At 34.0% G+C, this 21386-nt stretch overlaps 4 protein-coding genes across 4 annotated transcripts; 3 read left to right on the top strand and 1 right to left on the bottom strand.

Moving 5' to 3' along the window:
* Positions 1–2769: 2769 nt before the first annotated feature.
* On the top strand, positions 2770–4155 carry LOC115700094 (protein FAR1-RELATED SEQUENCE 5-like). Its single transcript, XM_061116599.1, has one exon. The coding sequence runs from the start codon at positions 2770–2772 to the stop codon at positions 4153–4155; it is 1386 nt and encodes a 461-aa protein (XP_060972582.1).
* Positions 4156–4180: 25 nt separating this feature from the next.
* On the top strand, positions 4181–5037 carry LOC115699060 (protein FAR1-RELATED SEQUENCE 9-like). The gene is made up of 2 exons (XM_061116598.1): positions 4181–4617; positions 4701–5037. Exons 1-2 carry the CDS (start codon positions 4181–4183, stop codon positions 5035–5037), a joined length of 774 nt encoding a protein of 257 aa, XP_060972581.1.
* Positions 5038–8623: 3586 nt separating this feature from the next.
* On the top strand, positions 8624–10820 carry LOC115716285 (flavonoid 3'-monooxygenase CYP75B137). The gene is made up of 2 exons (XM_030645046.2): positions 8624–9820; positions 9903–10820. The coding sequence occupies exons 1-2, from the start codon at positions 8891–8893 to the stop codon at positions 10527–10529; spliced, it is 1557 nt and encodes a 518-aa protein (XP_030500906.2). The 5' UTR covers positions 8624–8890; the 3' UTR covers positions 10530–10820.
* Positions 10821–12894: 2074 nt separating this feature from the next.
* Positions 12895–13407, bottom strand: LOC133038439 (uncharacterized). Its single transcript, XM_061116597.1, has one exon. The coding sequence runs from the start codon at positions 13405–13407 to the stop codon at positions 12895–12897; it is 513 nt and encodes a 170-aa protein (XP_060972580.1).
* Positions 13408–21386: the final 7979 nt, after the last annotated feature.

Genomic DNA, 21386 nt, shown 5'->3' with positions numbered 1-21386 from the left:
GTATGTCCAATGAACTTAGGGACTCCTTCATCAATTTGCAAGAAATCTCCTCCATCTTCCTCTCGGTCAAGGAGATACCGGTCTCAGGCGACAGAACCTTGCTCCAATTGTGTCATGTTGCAGAGCACTCTTAACTCAGTGAATGCTTCAAAAAACAAATGTACTGACCTGTTAGATGAGGCTCGAAAGAGGATTATCGAGCTTGCTTCGACCATGTACCAACAAAACAAGCTCCAGGGTCAAGGAAGTGACCAAGTGAAGACGGTGGAAGCATTTTTGGAAGTTGCCAATGACTACCTCAGAGGTGAAGCGAGAGTCCCTGAGGTGATTCATCTCGATTGAGGTCTTGGGAACTCGCCTTTTGTGCACCATTCACTGGCCCCATCCTCTCCAAACCTATGAATGGTCTTACATTTCTCCAAATTATGTTATGATATTTTGTTGTGTTTTCTTATTATGGTATGCTTTATATTATTTTTCTAAGAGTATGTTGTGTTGTAGTTTGTGTTCACGTGTTTATTAGTAACTTTAGTTAGTATTGAGTCATGTCCTCCACAGTACTCTTAAAAGCATGCATGCATGCATGGTGTTAAAGGGTATTCTCTATCCCTAGTATCATGTAATCTCTTTTTTTTTATTAATATTATTAATGATGATCTTATATATATATCTAAGTGCAATTTAAAACTTTAGAGATTAATCTATCAATTATGTTGAAGAAATGTACTGTGCTCTTTCTTTTTTAAATCACTATGCTTTTGAACTACTGTATTATTATCTTTTCTTCAATATACTTTTTTTATTTTTTTTTAAAAAAAGTAATATTACACATCAGATCATTTAATTTGGAGACTATATAGACTATAGCCTATCCAGTAATATCTATATTACTTATTCATGGTGTATATTCACTCTCTAACGTGAGTATATTACTTTTGCATGAAAAATATGTGAGATTACACTATATACATTCATGGATATGGAAAATGACATTATTTCTGATTCGAAAGGGAAAAGGGAAAATGACATTATTATTATTATTATTATTATTATTATTATTATTATTATTATTATTATTATGGAAGGGAATTAATACAATGACGTACGGGACTAAATCATCTTTATCTGGAGATTTCTTATGTGGTAATAAAATCTGGGCGATCATAAAAAATATATGCTCTCCAAATGAAAAAAGAGAAGAAAATTAAACATTAATTATTCTTGTGATTAATTGTGTTGTTTCCAAAAAAAAAAAAAAACCTATAATACTAAAAAAAAATTGACAACATCACAAGATTAAAAATTTACATTATTTATCTAATTACCATAACAATATTTATTTATCTAAAATCTTTATGACTAATAAGATATGATACTATGTTTGAGTTCACTAAAGACTATTACAAAACTATGTTTGATTTATGGTAAACATAGATGTTGCTTTAAAAGAAAACAATAAATCTTGATATTGGGCCTAGATACATAGTTAGATTATGGCCCAAAATAGGCCAACCAATTAACTACAGCCTATATATTAAATTAAATTCTTGTGTTAGTTTCATAAATAACTACACCAACCACACCACCTACAAGTGTACAAATATGAGGACCTCACAATGGCAAAATTAAACAACTAAAAGTAAGTACTTATAAAAAGTTATTGATCTCACTCTCATTCAACTTCTTTCTATAGTGTCATTTGGTAGAGTTTTGGTGGATGAATCAATCTCACTCTCACTCACTTGGATAGTCTTGTAAGTCTCCTATTACAATTATAAAGGTATGTCTTATTAACACAATATCTTATTTTGACAGCATGTGTTTATCTTTTACTTACCATATAAATAGAGTCTAATATTGAGTCATGGATTCAAAGCATGTTCATTCTATGGTTATTACATATGATACAATAACATAGATAAGTATATATTATCCAAGAGACAATCTTCATAACAAAAGAAGTGTTAAACTAAAAGAAGTGATTGTGTTGTTTCTAAAAAAAAAAAAACTATAATACTAAAAAAAATGATAACATCACAAGATTAAAAGATTGCATTATTTATCTAATTTATGAAAATAGATAGAATATTTACTGATGAATATTTAATTACCGTCACAATAGTTGAACGTGTTAACTAATATAAAATTTATTTTTCATAAAATCTTTATGACCAATAAGATGTGATACTATGTTTGAGTTCACTAGAGACTATTACAAAACCATGTTTCATTTATGTAAACATAGATGTTGCTGTAAAAGAGAACAATAAATCTTGGTATTGGGCCTTGATATTGGGCCTTGAAAACAATAAATCTTTTACTTACCACATAAATGGAGTCCAACTATATTGAGTCATGGATTCAAAGCATGTTCATTCTATGGTTATTACATAATATATATTTTTATAAATGTAGGATTTTTTTTAGGTAAGAGCATTACTTTTGTTTTTTTTTTTGTACATATGAGAGTATTTTTTTAATATTTCAATTGGTTAATTAATGAAAGTGCATGAAATTACAATAGAACGTATATGAAAATAGTATGTTTTTTTTAGGTAAATTTGTTCTTCACTGTTTGCAATACCATTGACTATGAGAGTTAGTACAACAATAAAGATTACTGTTAGTAGTCAAAACAGAAAAGCTTAAATTTTGTGTCAAATATTTAGGGAAAGTCATCAACTTCATTAACTTTAATATGTAGGTTAATGTGTTTTCATCATACACTTGAATGACTAATATTCATTTTATTGAATTATTAGGAAAAGTATGACGGACGTAGATATTGCCTCCAACTCTCACTGGCAAGAAATTTTGGACACACTTCAACTATTTAAATCAGTTGCAGAAATAGATACTCATGATATTGAAGGGAAAGAGATGGTAAGTCTAAAAATGTGGGAGGCATTCTATTATACTTATGCAAGATGGAAAGGTTTCAGTCCTAGAATTGACGATACAAAATCCAGGAAAAGTGATGGAGAAATATACATTCGACGATGGGTTTGTAACAAAGAAGGTTTTCGGAACGAGAAATTTTTGAACATGCCAGACAGGAAGAAGCGACCAAAAGAAATAACACGTTGTGGGTGTCAAGCTGCGTTACGAATCCTTCGGTTACAAAAAACAAATCTTTGGCGGTGTCAAGAATTTGTACCATTTCATAATCATGATTTGGTAATACCATCACAAATGCAATTCACTCGGGCAAACCGCGAGGTTCCTGAAGCAGTAGCTGCACAAGTAATTAGCATGAATAGATGTGGTATCAAAACTTCTTCCGTTGTAGCACATATTGCCCTACAATCTGGAGGGTATGACAATCTTCCTTTCCAACTAAGAGATGTGTACAACAAAGTGGCTAGTTTAAGAAAGCAAGAGAACATATCAAGTGATGCAGAAGGTACATTGGGTTTCTTAGACGGCTTATCATCAATGGATCCTGAATTTTACGTCGAGTACAAGATTGATGACGAAAATCGATTAGCATTCCTTTTTTGGGCTGATGGTATGAGTAGAAGAGACTACATGTTATTCGGGGAAGCTATTGCTTTTGATACAACATACCGCACCAATAAGTATAATAAGCCATTGACTGTAGTTGTTGGCGTCAATCACCATTTTGAAACTTGTGTGTTCGGTTGCGCAGTTTTACTTGATGAGACGGAAGACGCTTATATTTGGTTCTTGAGGGTATTCCTTGATTGCATGGGCAACAAAAAACCAAAAGTAGTCCTCACTGATAATGATGAAAGGATGGGATTCGCAATCAGACATTTGTTACGAGACTCTACCCATCGACTTTGTGCATGGCATCTAGGGAACAATGCCACAAAGAATATTAAGATTCCAGATTTCAACAAAGGCTTCTTTGACTTAATATACAACTACTACACAGTGGAAGAGTTTGAAGAAAAATGGGCCGCTTTGTTGGCACAGTTCGGCCTTGAAGAAAATTCTTGGTGTCGTACTAAATACAACACACGTGGTCAATGGGCAGAGACGTTCTTAAGAGGGGTTTTCTATGGAGGCATGCGAACAACCCAAAGATGTGAGTCTATGAACAATGTACTCAAGAGATTCTTACTTGCTAATTACGAGTTTACGAGAGTTTGTTTCACAAATTACCCATGCTATTGGCACAATGCGCCATAATGAAGCCGCTAAAGATTTCAAAAGCATGCATACCGTCCCTCATATTCCCGCTGGTAAGACAGATTTCTTGCAAACATATTACAAACAGGCCGCCGCAATTTTCACCAGAAACATATATTATAAAGTAAAAGAACAGATTGAGGAAGAGCAACCCTATTCAATTTCTCATCGGGAAGATCAAGGGGATTCATACCTCTTCTCTTTAGCTAGATTCCAATACGGTACGATAAGACACCGAGTCTTATATAACAAAGAGAAGAATGAGTTAAATTGTTCGTGTTTGTTGTTTGAGTCCGATGGTATTCCATGCAAGCATATATGGTGTGTAATGAAAAGTCTTGACATTCGAGTTATACCAGAATCCTTAATATTAACTCGTTGGCGAAAGGATGTCAAGACTTCTTCCTCTACACAAGTTGGTGAACACTCATCCGAGCATCAAAAGATGACCCAATTGTCAAGGTAAATTAAAATTAAATTAGCAAATAAAATTCTTTTATTCTTATTCTATTAGTGTTTTAATTATGATTCATATGATTGTTCAGGTTTGGAGCGCTCAATGCTTATTCAAACTCAATGAATTTCTTTGCATCACACTCAGAAGCAACATTCCAAATGGCAAAGATGGAGTTGGAAAAACTTAATACCATCTTTAGGGCGTCTTACGAGGAGGGACATAATAGCCAAAACTCGCAACCAACCACAACATATCGTGATAATCCAAACATAATCCAAGATCCTGTAAGAGTGAGGACGAAGGGCATGGCCTCAACGAATTCTAGAAAAGGAACAAATGATGGAGTACAAGGAGGTAGGCAATGCACACTTTGTGGATGTCGAGATCATAATAAACGAACTTGTATGAGAAGGACATGGGTCTAAAACTCATACAAGACCATGATCATCTTCCACCCATGCATGTTGAATACATTCCACAGTAAAAAAGACTAGTCCCCATTCTTAAGCCTTCAATGAAACATCTAATTCTTATTTTATATTGTTATTGTCATTTAATTATGTGAGACCATTAGTTGTTATTTCACCAACTTATATGTAAGACTACTTCAATTCAACATATATGGCATGGTATTGTGGCTTTATTATAGGGAATAGTTTGAGATAGCTAGATTACTTATGCATAAAACCTATTGTTAAATTACACGTGTTTATCATACCCATTTAATTATGAATGAAGTATAAAATTGAATAAATCATACCATTAACGTTATAGTTTAGTTTATGACATATATTTTCCATATATATTTTAGCAATAGTTTTATTAGTTTTAGTTATATTTAAAATAAATAATTTTAGAGAAACTAAAGAAAATATTATAACTAAGTATAATTTAAAAAATAAAAAATTTATTAAGTTTAATTATTTTAAATTTTTAATTAATATGCCAATTAATATTATTCTTTTTTCAAAAAAAAGAAATCACCCAGTTTAATTACCATATTACTTGTACTCCTAAAGAAAATTCTGATAAACTAATTTTTTCATACATGGTCTATATTTACCCAGTAACATCTATATTATTTAGGTGTGGTTGATATTCACTCAAAAACGTAATAGATTACTTATGCATGAAAACTTAATGTGAAATTACACTTATATCCCTACCTAGCACATATAAAATATTTGTGTCAACTCAACAGGTTAGTATAACCGGCTATATTAGGTTAATATTGTCTTTTATCTATTATTTATTGGCTTAAAATAATAGTTGTCAGAAAAAGAAAAAAATTAAAGGAACACATGTCACTTTTTTAGATTGTACTATGTTTGTTGATATAATATATATATATTATTTTTGTGAGTCACTAGTCACGCATTTGATACAATGCGTGATCACATCCAAAGCCTATATTATATATATGTATAAATACTAAAAGTTTTCTGTTAAATATATATATCTATACATATATATTACACTTCATGGCTCTCACGTGGTCAAAGAAAACAAAAGGTTTTCTTAAAATTAAAAATATGCCATATCATCCTAATAGTTACAAAAAAGGGAAGAGACGAAAGATATGTAAAAATAATACATACAAGGCACATACATGTACATGTATAAAAAATCTGATTCAAGATGTATATACAGTTTGTATGAACAAATGGGAAGATTGTAATCACTCACCTAAATTGCGGTATATTACCACAACAACCGAGAAGTCTTCGGAAAAAGAAAGAGAAAACAGAATGCTGCCAAAAGTCCAACCCTTGAGTATACTCAAAGAAAACTGATCAACATGAAGTAAAAAAAATATAATATTATTGAGGAATCCAATTTTTTTTTAAGGATGCTTCAGTGGGCAGCAGTAAAGTTTATATGGAGATATATATCTAAGCAATAGATCATATCTCAAATTTAAAAATTACGATTTTTAAATTTAAATGGCAGGTGTAAAAAAAAGATAATTAATTTAATTATTTATTTTTCTAATTTTGGAAATTATATTAAATTAATTAAAATATCAGCCAAATAATCTTTTTATTTATAAAATATAATAAAAAGATCTCAAATCTCAAATTCATCACAAAAAGTGGTAAAATTCTAAAGCCATACAAAATGGCACAAAATTCCAAATGAGCTCACTAAAATTAATCTTGGAATATTAAAGAGGTCATTCACCTCACCAAATTTCAAAGAGGTCTTAACCTCATAAAAATCTCAAAAATGGTAATTTTACTTAAAAATTAAAAAGTGCACTAAAATTCAAAGCCATAGCAAATTAAATGGCATTCCAAAAGAGAGGTCATTCACTTCATAAAAAAATTAAACTTGGAACTACGTTTGACTTGATTCCTATAAAAGGATACGTAGGCAACTTAGTGGCTAAGACTAAGTGCAGTCGCCTCGCCAATACCGCAAAAATGGTATAAAAATACAAATCCTAAAATTCCCTTAAAGGTCATCCACCTAGGAATTTTTCCAAATTTTCAAAATAGCAAAGGATTCCTGAAAATGGTCATCTACCGGAACCCTTGTATCCAAATGCTAAAATACCGCCTTCTGAACTACAAGTGGCTTGATCCTTCACAAAGAAGGTATGTAGGCAGCTCAGCTAATTAAATGGACTGAGTTCAGCTGCAATTCCAAATTTACCCCAAATTTCCCAAATTTATTTTAATTATTTAATGTCATTGTAATTGGAATCAAAGGGTATTTCCTTTAAATAAAAGGATTGTAATTAAGAGATTATTTTTATAATCTTGGATGTGTCGAACTTAAATTAATAAATTCTTATGCTATAATTTTGGCATAGGTGAAATTGTGTTTTTTCGCATTTATTTTTAATATTCTAAATGTAAAATTTTTGCTTAACATATTATAATAAATAACTTGTAAATGGTATAGAAAAGATACATAGAAGATTTGATGTAATGTAAAGATATGAAGTAAAATAAAAAAAGTAAGGTTTTAGTGAAGTATTTTGAATGATAGACTAGTAAGGCTAATGTAGCTGCTCTATCTATTGGAACATTTTAGAATAAAAATACCAAAAATAATGTAGAAGAGAAATAAAATAAAAGGTAAATAGCGGCATATGTACCTAAAGTTTTGAGTTTGTAAGCGGCATAAACCCAATGATTTTTTTTAGTGACATAAGTATTTAATGTTTGTAAAATTATAATTTTCTCTATTTTCGTCAGTATAGACTCCGTTTTAAATTTATTAAAAAAAGATTTGGAAGTAACTGATACTACATATTTTTCGTCTAGACCAAATAATCTAAAATTTTGGTCTTATATGTGTCCTGTTTAAGACAATAACAGAGTCTGTACTGATGAAACTGGAAGAAAATTACAGTTTTATAAACATTGGGTACTTATGCCACTAAAAAAATCATTGGGTTTATGCTATTTACAAACCTAAAACTTTGGGTACTTATGCCACTATTTATCCTAAAATAAAATATTATATTTGTAAATGATATGAAGATTTTTGACACCTTTAACAAATTTTAGAGTTAGAGATGCTCTTAATGATGTTGGTATATATTATTAAAAAGAAAATTGCTAAAAGATACCACTTTATCTAATTGTGGACCGCCATTTATAAAACATAATAGACACTATTAGTACCCAATAAAAATACTCTATTAAAAATTAAAATATGTTGTCGAGTTCCAACAAAAGTAGGCACAGTCGTGTAGAAGGGACACAATTGAAAGACTAAGAGCCTTTTTGGTTGTGTTTTCAGTTTTTAGTTTTTAAAGTGCGAATAAAAAATCGTTTTTTGTCATTTTAAAAATTTAATGGTGCTTAGCACAAATTTTTTAAAATTATTTTTAAATTTTTTCTTACTAAAAAATTAATATTTTAACACCATATCATGACATGAATTCATCCGAGTTTGGGTTCGGGTTCGGGTATGGTTCCGAGTTTAGGATCTGAGTATACGAGCAAAAATATAAAATATAATATGTTCGACAAAAAAAAATATTTTTGAAAATTAAAAATAATATTTTAATGTTTTCTATTTTCTAATTTTTTAAAACTCAATTATTAAAAAACTGTTTTTAAAAAATTTGGCAAAATAATTTTTAGGTTACTAAGCAAATGAGTTGTCTTGATCTTAGTCCCGTCGTCCTACTATATTGATATTCCCCAAAACTCTACATTTATCATACTCTCCAACATCAAAAAGATTAGACCATATTTTATCAACATTTTTCTGTCAAAATCTTAACTATATACCTCTCATCTCCGAATACCCAAACACACCATGATAACCACTTTGACAGAAACTTCCAACTTGACAAGCCTCTTCCTCACTCTTTCAGCAATAATCATCACACTCCTAATTTGGTACATAAAATTATCCAAGAAACTCAACCAGTACTCATCACCATTGCCACCCGGTCCACGAGGTTTCCCAGTAGTGGGCAGCCTTCTAACCCTCAAACCAGATCTCCACTCCTATTTCAAAAGCCTCGCACACACCTATGGTCCAATCCTAAAGCTCCGCCTAGGCAGCAAGCTCAAGATCATCATCACCTCACCTACCTTGGCCCACCAAGTGCTCAAAGAAAATGACATTGTTTTCGCCAACCGGGACGTCCTCAGCATAACCCGAAGTTCTGTCTACGGCATCACCAACATTGTGTGGACACCGTATGGCCCTGAATGGCGGATGTTGAGAAAAGTCTGCGTCTTAAAGATGCTAAGCAATGCCTCGTTGGACTCCGTTTGCTCCGTTCGCCGCCGTGTGGTTCGACAAGGCGTGAACCAGCTGTATAATCGGGTTGTTCTTGATCAGTCGCCTGTTGAAGTGGGGGAGCATGTTTTCTTTACCATACTTAACTTGATAATGAACATGCTTTGGGGTGGTACGGTTGATGTTGAGGAAGGGGCCAGTGTGGGAGCCGAGATTAGGGAGATTATCAATGGAATTTCTGAGCTTATGTCCAAACCCAATGTCTCTGACTTCTTTCCAGTTCTGGCCTGGTTTGATTTGCAGGGGATATCTAAGAAGAATCGTCAGTTGATTCAAAGTTTTGATAGGATTGTTAATAGAATGATTAGTACAAGGATGAAGATTGAGGAAAATGGTGGGAATGGAAACAATGATTTCTTGCAGTTTCTGTTGAGATTGAAAGATGAAGAAGATTCCAAAACTCCCTTAACTTTAACACATGTCAAATCTCTACTCTTGGTACACTATTTTCCACATTTTGTAAATGTCAATGTTATGTAATTTAGATTATATTGATAACTTTCTCTACTTTATTGATCAGGATATGGTAGCTGGGGGAACTGATACATCAACCAATACAATTGAGTTTGCCATGGCAGAGATCATAAACGCACCAGACGTAATGAAGAAAGCCCAGAAAGAGTTAGAAGACGTAATTGGAAAAGACAACATAGTTGAGGAATCCCACATTTCCAAATTACCATACTTACAAGCTGTGATGAAAGAAACACTACGCTTACACCCATCTTTGCCACTTTTAGCGCCACATTCCCCAAGTGAAACATGTGTTGTGGGAGGATACACTGTTCCCAAAGGATGTGGCGTTATCATCAATGTATGGGCTATTCATAGAGATCCTTTTAACTGGGAAGATCCATTGAAGTTTGATCCTGAGAGATTCTTAAAGGACAGTCCTAAGTGGGACTTCACTGGGAGTGACTTCAAGTATTTCCCATTTGGATCTGGTAGAAGAAATTGTGCAGGAATAGCTATGGCAGAGAGGATGGTTATGTATTCTTTGGCTACCCTCTTGCATTCTTTTGATTGGAAAATTCCTCATGGTCAACAATTGGATCTTTCTGAGAAATTTGGTCTTGTCATGAAGATGAAGATACCTCTCGTTGCTATTCCTACACCAAGATTATCTGATCCTTCCCTTTATGAGTAGACCTATCTCTCTCATATATGTTATGTGTGCATTTCTTCAATGTGCAACTACTACACAATTGCTTTTTACGAGTATTGTTTGTTTTTTTCCTATGTATTAGAGAACCTTCAATAGAGTTATTGAAAAAAATATGGTGTATTGCCATATTTTAACTACAACTCTAATGGTCTACTAAAATTTGTCTTAAATTTGACATATTGTAACACTCTACTAATTTGAACGTATTATCGTGATTTTGTATTAACTACGTAGTTCGTTGCTAATTAACATATTTATTGAAAATTGTGATTATTTAAAACTTTATTTAAATACTCCTTAAAATTAAAAGAATGTAACTTATATATAATTAGGATTCCGTATTTTAAACTTCTACAAAATATTTGATACAAAAATTATTGCCTAACGACAATACAAAATATAGCTTGCTTTCTCAGAGATCGCATGCTCTAGGTCTAACTGTCCCGACATGTACAATCTTCATTCGCTCGCACTCACTGCTGCTCAGCCTTAGCTTTATCATTACATACACATGCAAACAATATTTGTGAGTCCACAGACTTAGTAAGAAAAGAATAATCATAAACATAAATATATATATATATACAGACCGTAACCAGGCGCCCATATACCTAATCACAATCAGATAACTGGGTTAGGAACGTTCTCGACAAAGTATGACTAACCACGAATCCACCCTGTACTCAGTACTCTAGTTGTCCTGATGTGGTAGCATTTAATTCATACTATCTGGAGGCCTAGCATGTGGCATATCTGTACAACTCTATGTACACTTCACTGATACCCTGATATGCTAATTTGATGGCCACTGATTTGCCTAACATATATTTATTGGTACCTCGTTGCAACTCTATGTACACCTTGCTGATATCCTGATATGTTATTCTCATGGCAACTAACATGTACGCTAAACATGTATACATATATGCAATCATTATACTAATCTTACCTCGTTTCCGAACTCAGGTGTGCCTATCAACCTGAGTGGAACTGCTACTCGACGATTTACAGGCCCCTAAGTCATAATATTCGTAAAACTAGTGAGTGACATGCTAAATCCCTTTTTAGGGACTTAAAATCAAAACTAAAAGTTTTCTTATCGATGGATAACATGGCAATACCTAAATATCATAAAAACGAGAAAATCTAGGGTGCCCTAAAATGCCCCAACCGAAAAACTGGTTCTGTGGGGTCTGTTAGGGGAGGAATCAGTAGACAGGTTCCTACAGGTCCAAACTGAACTGGCCGACCGGTTCATTGTAGGAACCACAAAAAACCCTCTAAATAACTCAAATCATCCTTAAACTAAACCAAAACTTCTAGACCACCTAATTAGGCCACAAAAAACATAAATCAAGCAATAACATCAAGCAATACACCCAGAAACTAAAAACACCATTAAAGAGAAAAGTTTGACCTCTTAAGCTCAAACCTTGATCAAACCTCACAACCAGCCTCTAACTCAACTTAATCTAGCGCAAATAACCTCAAAATCACCTCTAAAAATAGGAACAATAACAATTTAAACTTATAGAACCCTAACTCCATAAATCATGCTTAGAACTTAGTTTTGAACTTAAGAAAACAAAGAGAAGGGGGCTTTGATGTTTACCTTGGATTGAATTACTATGATCTTGCTAGAATACCCTGAATTGAGCTGAAGAAACCTTAACTTGCTGTTGGTTTCTTGATAGGTCGAGAGAGAGGGTTGAAGAAAGAGAGAGTGTGTTTTGTGTTTTATTTCTAATTTTGTTAAATGAAATAAATTAATATTTATCTTATATCAAACCTATAGAAGAAATCAGATTAATCTAACTTAATCCATTCCACTAAAGGACAAAAGAAACTATATGGCGAAAGACCATTTTACCCTTACTTACACCAACAAGCATCCTTGCCACCTAGGGGTATTTCAGTCAAACCTAATACCTCGAACATTTTCAATATTCCCAATGTATATCTAATTTGCCTCGCTATTACTAAATACTAAATCATAGGAAAATGTGACTCTATCGGCCAAACGTCGCGTTCCACTGTTACCGGGCATAAAATACGAAAAACATATAATTTCATATATCACATAAATAACACACTTAGAATTCAAATATATCTCCATAAATTCATAAATCATAACTAAAAGTCTAATTCCAAATTAAACCCTAATTATCTGCTAATTCTCATATTAAAATGTAGCGTTCTTTACAATTATCCATCTCTTAAAAGGATTTTGTCCTCGAAATCTAACCTAAATAACTCTAGATATTGAGCCCTCATGTCTTACTCCAACTCCGAGGTGGCTTCCTCCACCTTACTGTTTCTCCAAAGTACTTTGACCGAGGCTATGGCCTTATTTTGAGAACTTTATCTTTTCTATTAAAAATTTGAACTGGTTTTCTTCGTGTGATAAAACTGGGTGAAGTTCTAAGTTTTCATAACTCAGCACATGAATAGGATCCAAAACGTATTTCCGTAACATAGGGACATGAAATACGTTATGGACTGCTAAAAGTGCTCGAGGCATGGCTATACGATAAGCTACCAATCCAACCTTTTCGAGAATCTCGAGTTGCCCTGTAAACCTAAGGCATAACTTGCCCTTTTTCCCAAAACATTTAATCCCCTTCATTGGAGACACTCGTAGGAATACATGATCTCCTACTTGAAATTCTACATTTCTATGCTTCAAATCTGCATAACTCTTTTGCCTACTCTGAGAGGCAAGTATTCTGGCCTTGATCTTTTCTATAGCCTCATTGGTCCATTGCATTGATTCTAGACCTAAATATTTTCTTTCTCTAGTTTTATCCCAGTGAATTGGAGATCTGCACTTCCTACTATACAACATCTCATAGGGAGCCATTCCTATAGTACTCTGATAGCTGTTGTTGTATGAAAATTCTATCAGTGGTAGGTACTTGCTCCAGGAGCCTTCAAAGTCCATCATGTAGGCTCGCAACATATCCTTAAGTATTTGTATTACCCTCTCGGACTGTCCATCAGTCTAAGGATGGAAAGTTATTCTAAACTTCAGCTTGGTACCCATGGCTCGCTGGAGCCTTTGTCGAAATTTCAAGGTAAACTTCGGATCCCTATCCGATATAATGGACTTCAGAGCCACATGTAACCTCACTATTTCCTTAACATATAGGTCTGCATATTGATCCACTATAAAGGTTATTTTCACTGTTCGAAAATGTGTGGACTTAGTAAATCGATCCACCACAACCCAAATAGAATCGTACATCCCCGCAGTTCTAGGTAACCCAAGTACGAAATCCATGGTGACATCTTCCCACTTCCATTTAGGAAGAGTGAGAGGCTGCAACAACCCTGCAGGTCTCTAGTGTTCAGCCTTAATCTGTTGACAAGTCAAGCATCGAGATACAAATTTTACCACATCTTTCTTCATCCTGCACCACTAGTAAAAGGGTTTTAAATCTTGATACATTTTGGTAGTGCCAGGATGCAATGAATAAGGAGTGGTTTGACCTTCCTCGAGAATCTCATTTCTAAGTTCTACACTGCTTGGAACACAAAGTCTGGTTTTATACAACAACATCCCACTACCTGACACTACAAAATCCTTTAACTTGACCAGCTAAAACCTCCTCTTGGATCTTTATCATTTTTTGCTTAGTTAACTGAGCAGCTTTAATTCTGTATAACAAATTAGATTGTAATGTTAAATTATTAAGTTTTCCTACAACAAACTCAATGCCTAATCTGACCATATGATTTGCTAGCTGAGGTAAAATCTTGATCATACTATTTACTTGCCCGACACCCTTTCTACTCAGGGCATCTGCCACCACATTAGCTTTTCCGGGATGGTAAAGGATTTCACAATCATAGTCCTTGACCAATTCCAACAACTCTTGTGATTGGTGTAAATTTCACACTTTTCTCCGTAGAGATAATGCCGCCAAATCTTCAAAGAAAAAACTACCACTACAAGTTCTAAATCGTGAGTTGGGTATCACTGCTCATATTTCTTTAACTGGTGGGAGGGGTAAGCGATAACGTGATCAGCTTGCATCAAAATGCATCCCAAACCCTGTCTAGATGCATCACAGTAAACCAGGAACTTCTCTTTATTAGATGGTAGGGCCAATACCAGAGTTGTGATCAATCATTGCTTCAGTTCTTGAAAGCTTGCTTCACACTTGTCTATCCACAAAAACTGTTGATTCTTTTTTGTTAGATCTGTTAAGGGCATTGGGATCTTAGAAAATCCCTCAATTAATCAATGATAGTAACCAGCCAAACCTAAAAAACTTCTGACTTCTGTGACTGTCTTTGGTCTTGGCCAATCCTTGATGAATTCAATCTTTCCTGAATCAACCCAAAAAGTTGTTGGAGCGTTGGTTAGTCCAAAAGACATAACCAAAAATTGATAGTGCCCATAACTAGTGTAGAAAGCAGTCTTTGGAATGTCCTCCTCTAAGATTCTCAACTGATGATAGCCCGATCAGAGATCAATCTTAGAGAAGACTGTTTTTCCTGAAGCTGATCGAACAAGTCGTAGATTGTAGGTAAAGAATACTTATTCTTTATAGTCAGTTTATTTAGTTTTTGATAGTCAATACACATGCGTAGGGATCCGTCTTTCTTCTTAACAAACAACACGGGAGCTCCCTAGGGTGACACACTAGGTCGTGAAAACCCTAGCATCCCCTGAAGCCAAATCTTCAATTCTTTATGTTCTGCTAGAGTCATTCTATATGGTGCTTTAGAAACTGGTTTTGCTCTAGGTACTAAATTAATTACGAAATCTATTTCTCGCTACGGTGGTAAGCCCAAAAGTTCATCGGGGAATACATCTAAAAAATTCCTGAACCACTTTGATGTCTTTTAGCCAAATTGAATCAAGCCGTGTGGTATCCAATACCACTGCCAAAAAACCTAGACACCCATCTTGTAACAAATCTCCAGCTTTCAATACCGAGATTATTGGAATTTGGGATCCCTAAATTGATCCCATAAATACAAATGATTACTCGCCCTCGGGTTGGAAGATCACCATCTTTCGTTAATAGTCAATACTAGTAGAATACTTGGACAACTCCTTATTCTTAATTCTGATCGACATAGACCTAACCCACCTTTTGGAGATAACTAACTCTCCGCCAGGAAGTAGGGTGCCAAACCCTTTATTATTACTATCAAATTGTCTACCCAATTTATCAAAAATTTTAGCCGCCACCAATGAATGAATGACATCAGAATCGAACCATACAGAGAAATAAGAGTTGTTGACCAAGAGGTTACATGTAACAATTGAGGGACTAGCTTCTACGTCTTCTTGGGTAAGAGCAAACACCCTTGCTAGAGCGGGCTTTACTGCTGTCTTATGCTCTTCTTTCTTGAGTTGCGGGCAATCCCTCTTGTAGTGTCCAAGGAAATCACATTGAAAACATCCAAACCCTTTACACTCACCTAGGTGATCCTTCTTACAATTGGGACATTTCGGGTAAGTGTATCGAGTTTCAGTACCAGCCTGACAGTTACCACGACCTTGGTTCCCTTGGAACCTCTTGTTCTGACTTGGGCCACCAGATGTAGATGGTGCCTTTCTTTTTTTATCAGTGGTCGAGTCATTACCACCCCTACCATAACCAGAGGTAGGAGGAGCAGTAGCTCCACCAACAATCTGTGTCCCTTCGGACTCCTGGATGCACTCAACTGTGCCCTCAACTCGTAGTGCTTTTCCCACCATATCATCATAGGTGGTGTTATCATCCGTTGTAATCATTAGGTCGGGATCCCGTATTTTAAACTTTTACAGCTGAGTTACAAAATATTTGATACAAAAGTTGTCGCCTAGTGAAAATACAAAATACAACCTGTTGTCCCAAAGATCATACGCTTCAGGCCTAACCACCCCGACATGTACAATCTTCAATTGCTCGCACTCACTGCTGCTCAGCCTTAGCTATGCCCTTACCTATACATGCAAATAATAACTATGAGTCGACAGATGTAGTAAGAAAAGTATAATCATAAAACATATACATATATCCAGACTGTAACCAGGCACCCATACACTTAATCACGATCTGATAATGGGGTCAGGAATGTTCTCAACAAAGTATGACTAACTACAAATCCAGCCTATACTCAGTACTTTAGTCGTACTAATGAGGTAGCAGTTAATTCATACTCTCTGGAGGCCTAGCATATGGCATCTCTATGCAACTCTATGTGCACTTCAGCGATACCTTATATGCTAATCTAATGGCTATTGATTTGCCTAAGATATATTTATTGGTACCTCGGTGAAACTCTATGTACACCTCACTGATACCCTGATATGTTATTCTGACGACAACTAATATGTATGCTAAATATGTATACATCTATGCAATCATTATACTAATTTACCTCATTTAAAAATTTAGGTGTGTCGGTTAACCTGAGTAGAACTGCTGCTCAACGATTTACAGGCTCCTAAGTCACAATATTTATAAAACTAGTGAGTGACACGCTAAATTACTTTTTAAAATCAAAACTAAATGTTTTTCTATCGATGGATAACATAGAAATACCCTAAATATCATAAAAATAGGAAAATCTAGGGTGCTCTAAAATACCCCAACCGGTTAATCAGTTCCCAACCGAAAAACCAGTTCTGTGTAGACTAGCTCCTCTAGGTCCAAACTGAACCAGTCAACTGGTTCTGTGCAAGAACCACAAAAAACCCTGTAAACAACTCAAATCATCCCCAAACTAAACCAAAACTTCAGACTGCCTAATTAGGCTACAACAAGCATAAATCAAGCAATACACCCATAAACTAATAAAAACACCATTAAAGAGCAAAATTTGAGCTCTTAAGCTCAAACCTTGATCAAACCTCATAACCAGCCTCTAACTTAACTTAATCTAGCATATAACCTCAAAATCACCTCTGAAAATAGGAACAACAACAATTTAAACTTACAGTATCCTAACTCCACAAATTATGCATAGAACCTAGCTTTGAACTTATGAAAACAAAGAGAAGGGAGCTTTGATATTTACCTTGGATCGAATTACTATGATCTTGCTAGAATACCCTGAATTGAGCTGAAAAAACCCTAACTTGCTGCTGGTATCTTGAGAGATCTAGAGAGAGAGAGTTGAAGAAAGAGAGAGAGAGTGTTTTCTGTTTTATTTCTAATTTTGGTTAAATGAAATAATTAATATTTATCTAATCTCAAACCTATAGAAGAAATCAGATTAATCTAACTTAATCCATTCAACTAAAGGATAAAATAAACTATATGGTAAAAGACCATTTTGCCCTTGTTTGCACCAAAAAGCATCCTTGCTACCAAGGGGTATTTCGGTCAAACCTAATACCTCAAACATTCCCGACATTCTAAATGTCTATCTAATTTGCCTTGCTATTACTAAAATACTAAATCATAAGAAAATGTGACGCTATCGGCCAAACATTGCGTTCCACTGTTACCGGGGTTAAAATACGAAAAACATGAAATTTTATATGTAAAAATAACACAGTTAGAATTTAAATATATCTCCATAAATTCATAAATCATAACTAAAAGTCTAAGTCTATATCAAACCCTAATTATCTACTAATTCTCATATTAAAATTAAACGTTCTTTACACATATACTAAAAGTTGTATTAAATTTGACCCAAAATATAGTATTGTGCCAAATTTAGTTCACAATAAATATTACTTTTTTTTATTTACGATAATATCACTAATTATTATAATTAATTTGTTAATTTTTGTAGTCTAAATTAGAGTAGAAAACCAGAAACATTTTTTATAAAAATAATTTAAGGTAAAACTAACATATTTAAATAAATTAAAGGAACGTTTTTTGTAATATGTATTTTGTATTTAATTTACAATAATAGTATTATTAATATTACTAACGTGCCATACCAGCTAAATCTAACGTATCTAATGTGACCTCAAGTTCATTTAATAAATCTTGAATTTTCAATTTTTGTTGTGTAAGGATTACCTCCAAAATTTATTTGTATACATCTTAGTAATTAATTAGTTATTTTTATGTTATATTATGGTAACTTATTATTTAAAATATATTTGGATAAACTAAAAAAATTTATTTTTAAAACATATGAGTGTCAATATAATATAAGTAGCTACTATTTTTATATACCAATTATCTTACATATGTTTTTTTTATTCTTTTAAAATACATTTATTTTCCTTTTTGACATTTCCAAACTACTTAAAAAACAAATTAGTTATCAATTTATCATATGGTATAATATAATTCAATTAACTAAATTCTAAAATAAATGTTAACTAAGATTAAAATATAGAACAGTAACTAATCACTATATGATTGGTATCATGATTAACAAAATAGTTTCTTAAATTTTAGAAATAGCAAACAAACATATGTTTCCCACATCTTGGAATGTTCACATTGAAGAGTAGATCATAATGATATGTTTTAAGCTAGATCAAGGACTCATGGGCAGAGCAAATCGACTAGAACCCACGCACGGTAAGGGAAAACATGAGATAGTGAAGGTACATGTTGCCACTATCAAGGTGATCAAGAAAGCGTAAGTAATTCTCAGAGTTATCAATCTGAGAGTTATTCTGCAACTAGGTCAATTAGCAATTATGACCAGAGAAATGAAAGGTGATGCGACCATGATCTATGCAAACATTTTAATTATAGACAACCCGCGACTTGCATGAGCACTTGAATCGTAACGTTTCGGATCTCCAAGATCGATTGAATCAGAACGCAGGTTGCCAGCAACAAGTCAAGCAACAACCCATGAATCCGATTCAATTAAGAGTAATACATCTAGAAGACAAGTTCAGGTGATACTAAGATGGAGAATATGGGAAATTATTAGGATATGATTCCGTTGAAGAGACAAAGTCTTTTCATCCCGATTTATTAAATTATCGATTCCCTTAAGGATTCAAGAACCTGCATGTCACCCAATATGACAAGACAACCGATTTTGTAGCACACCTGAACAATTTTAACACAATAATGTGACCAAGCAACGTTTCTAACAACTTGTGTTGCATTTTATTTCCAACATCACTGACATGAGCGGAGAGACATTGGTTTGTTAAATTCACTAACCATTCAATTACCTCTTGGGAACAACTATCCAAAGATTTTAAGAAATAATTTCAGGCTGCGAGGGACAGGAGGCTAGAGACGTCCTCGCTAACTAACATCAAGTAACAGCTGAGAGAATCTCTAAAAGCTTAGAAGAGTTGATTTAGTACGGCAGCAACCAAAGTGAGAAATTTAAATCATAGTATTCAGTTGAACGATTGATTTATAAACCATGGGAGGAGAACTATGGCATGATCTTTAGGGTTGCCCTGTCAAAAACATTAATGAATTTAATCAAAAAGTGTTAATCTTTGTGTGAAAGGAAGAGACGCAAAATGAGATGAAAATGCTTAAATTAGGCTCGGGAGATAAACCAAACACTAGTACTGGAACAATGACTATTGTAACAACAAAAGTAGGATATTTGAACCATAATAGGTCAAACAGAAAGAGGAAAGATGAGTCGAAAGATTCGTCAATGGACAAGAAAAAGTAGAAGAAGTATGAGAGGTATGTTCTAATATACTCGATATATAAGGAACTAAACAAAACTCGTGAGAATATTTATCTGACAAATGAAAATCAGGTCGCGTTTTTAAGACCCAAACCTATGAGACATGGTAGGAATAAGCAAGATCCTAACAAATATTGTCATTTCCATCGAGACATAGGACATACCACTGAGGAATGTCGCCAATTAAAAGATGAAATTGAAGGACTCATTTCCCATGAGTATCTCAGGCAATATGTAAGAAATTGAGGGAATGAACAAAATCTACCCAGAAGCCAGAATAACAACCAAGAAGTATAACCTTCCACAGTTGAGTGTGAGAACATCTGGGTTATTTTTGGAGGGTCGCATCTCGCAGGAAACAGTAATAGCGCCTAGAAGAGATATATAAACCTAGTCAAAAATCAAGAATCAATCTTTGCACAAGAACCCCTAAAGCGAGCAAAGCCTAAGAAACCACCTATTATTTTCACTGATGAAGACGCCTTACATGTTCGGTTCCCACATTCAGACCCCCTAGTTATTACAATTTTGCTCACAAATAAGAGAATAAAGAGAGTCCTCATTGATAACGAGAGTTCTATTAATATTCTTTCTAAAGAAAAATTGAATAGTATGGGTCTAGAATAGGCCAATTTAAGATCATGCATGGTGAACTTGTGTAGATTCACGGGCGATAGTGTTGCAAGCCTAGGCACTATTGAACTCCCAATGACTATGGGAGAGCTGCCACTATCATCAACCTAAACGCAAGAGTTTTTTAGTAGTTGATAAGTCTTCAGTATAGAACATACTCATAGGTTGCCCTACATTAACAAGATTGAGGGAAGTAAGCTTGATTAATCACCTGTCTTTGAAATTCCCAAGTCATTATGAAGTAAGGATAGTGAGAGGCGATCAACTATTGGCTAGTAAGTGCTATAACGTTGAGTTACAGAATCAAAGGTCGAACCACCAATTGATGGTTATTTTGACAAAAGAAAGTGAGGAAAATGAGATGGGTGAATTGGATCCTTGCATCCACGATGAATACAAAAAAATTAAGCCAATCGAAGAGTTGGAGGAGGTGAATTTAGACCCAAATGATCCAACCAAATGTGTTAACATATGAAAAGATTTGGGGGAAGAACTAAAACAACAATTAATTACATTTTTATAGGCAAACCAAGATAAGTTTACTTAGAGCCATTCAGATATGGGCAGGATTAACCCAAATGTAATATGCCTCCATCTCAATATTGATTCCTCCTA

Source organism: Cannabis sativa, chromosome 5 (genome assembly GCF_029168945.1).
Source record: "Cannabis sativa cultivar Pink pepper isolate KNU-18-1 chromosome 5, ASM2916894v1, whole genome shotgun sequence".
Classification (NCBI taxonomy): domain Eukaryota; kingdom Viridiplantae; phylum Streptophyta; class Magnoliopsida; order Rosales; family Cannabaceae; genus Cannabis; species Cannabis sativa.
Note: the sequence above shows the minus strand (reverse complement) of the source record. Positions and strands in the feature narration are given on the sequence as shown.

Coding starts and splice junctions, on each gene's coding strand:
- LOC115700094 (XM_061116599.1), top strand. CDS start 2,770: ATGACGGACGTAGATATTGCCTCCAACTCTCACTGGCAAGAAATTTTG.
- LOC115699060 (XM_061116598.1), top strand. CDS start 4,181: ATGCATACCGTCCCTCATATTCCCGCTGGTAAGACAGATTTCTTGCAA. Junction 4,618..4,700: donor AAGATGACCCAATTGTCAAG/GTAAATTAAAAT, acceptor ATGATTGTTCAG/GTTTGGAGCGCTCAATGCTT.
- LOC115716285 (XM_030645046.2), top strand. CDS start 8,891: ATGATAACCACTTTGACAGAAACTTCCAACTTGACAAGCCTCTTCCTC. Junction 9,821..9,902: donor ATGTCAAATCTCTACTCTTG/GTACACTATTTT, acceptor TTTATTGATCAG/GATATGGTAGCTGGGGGAAC.
- LOC133038439 (XM_061116597.1), bottom strand. CDS start 13,407: ATGGCTCCCTATGAGATGTTGTATAGTAGGAAGTGCAGATCTCCAATT.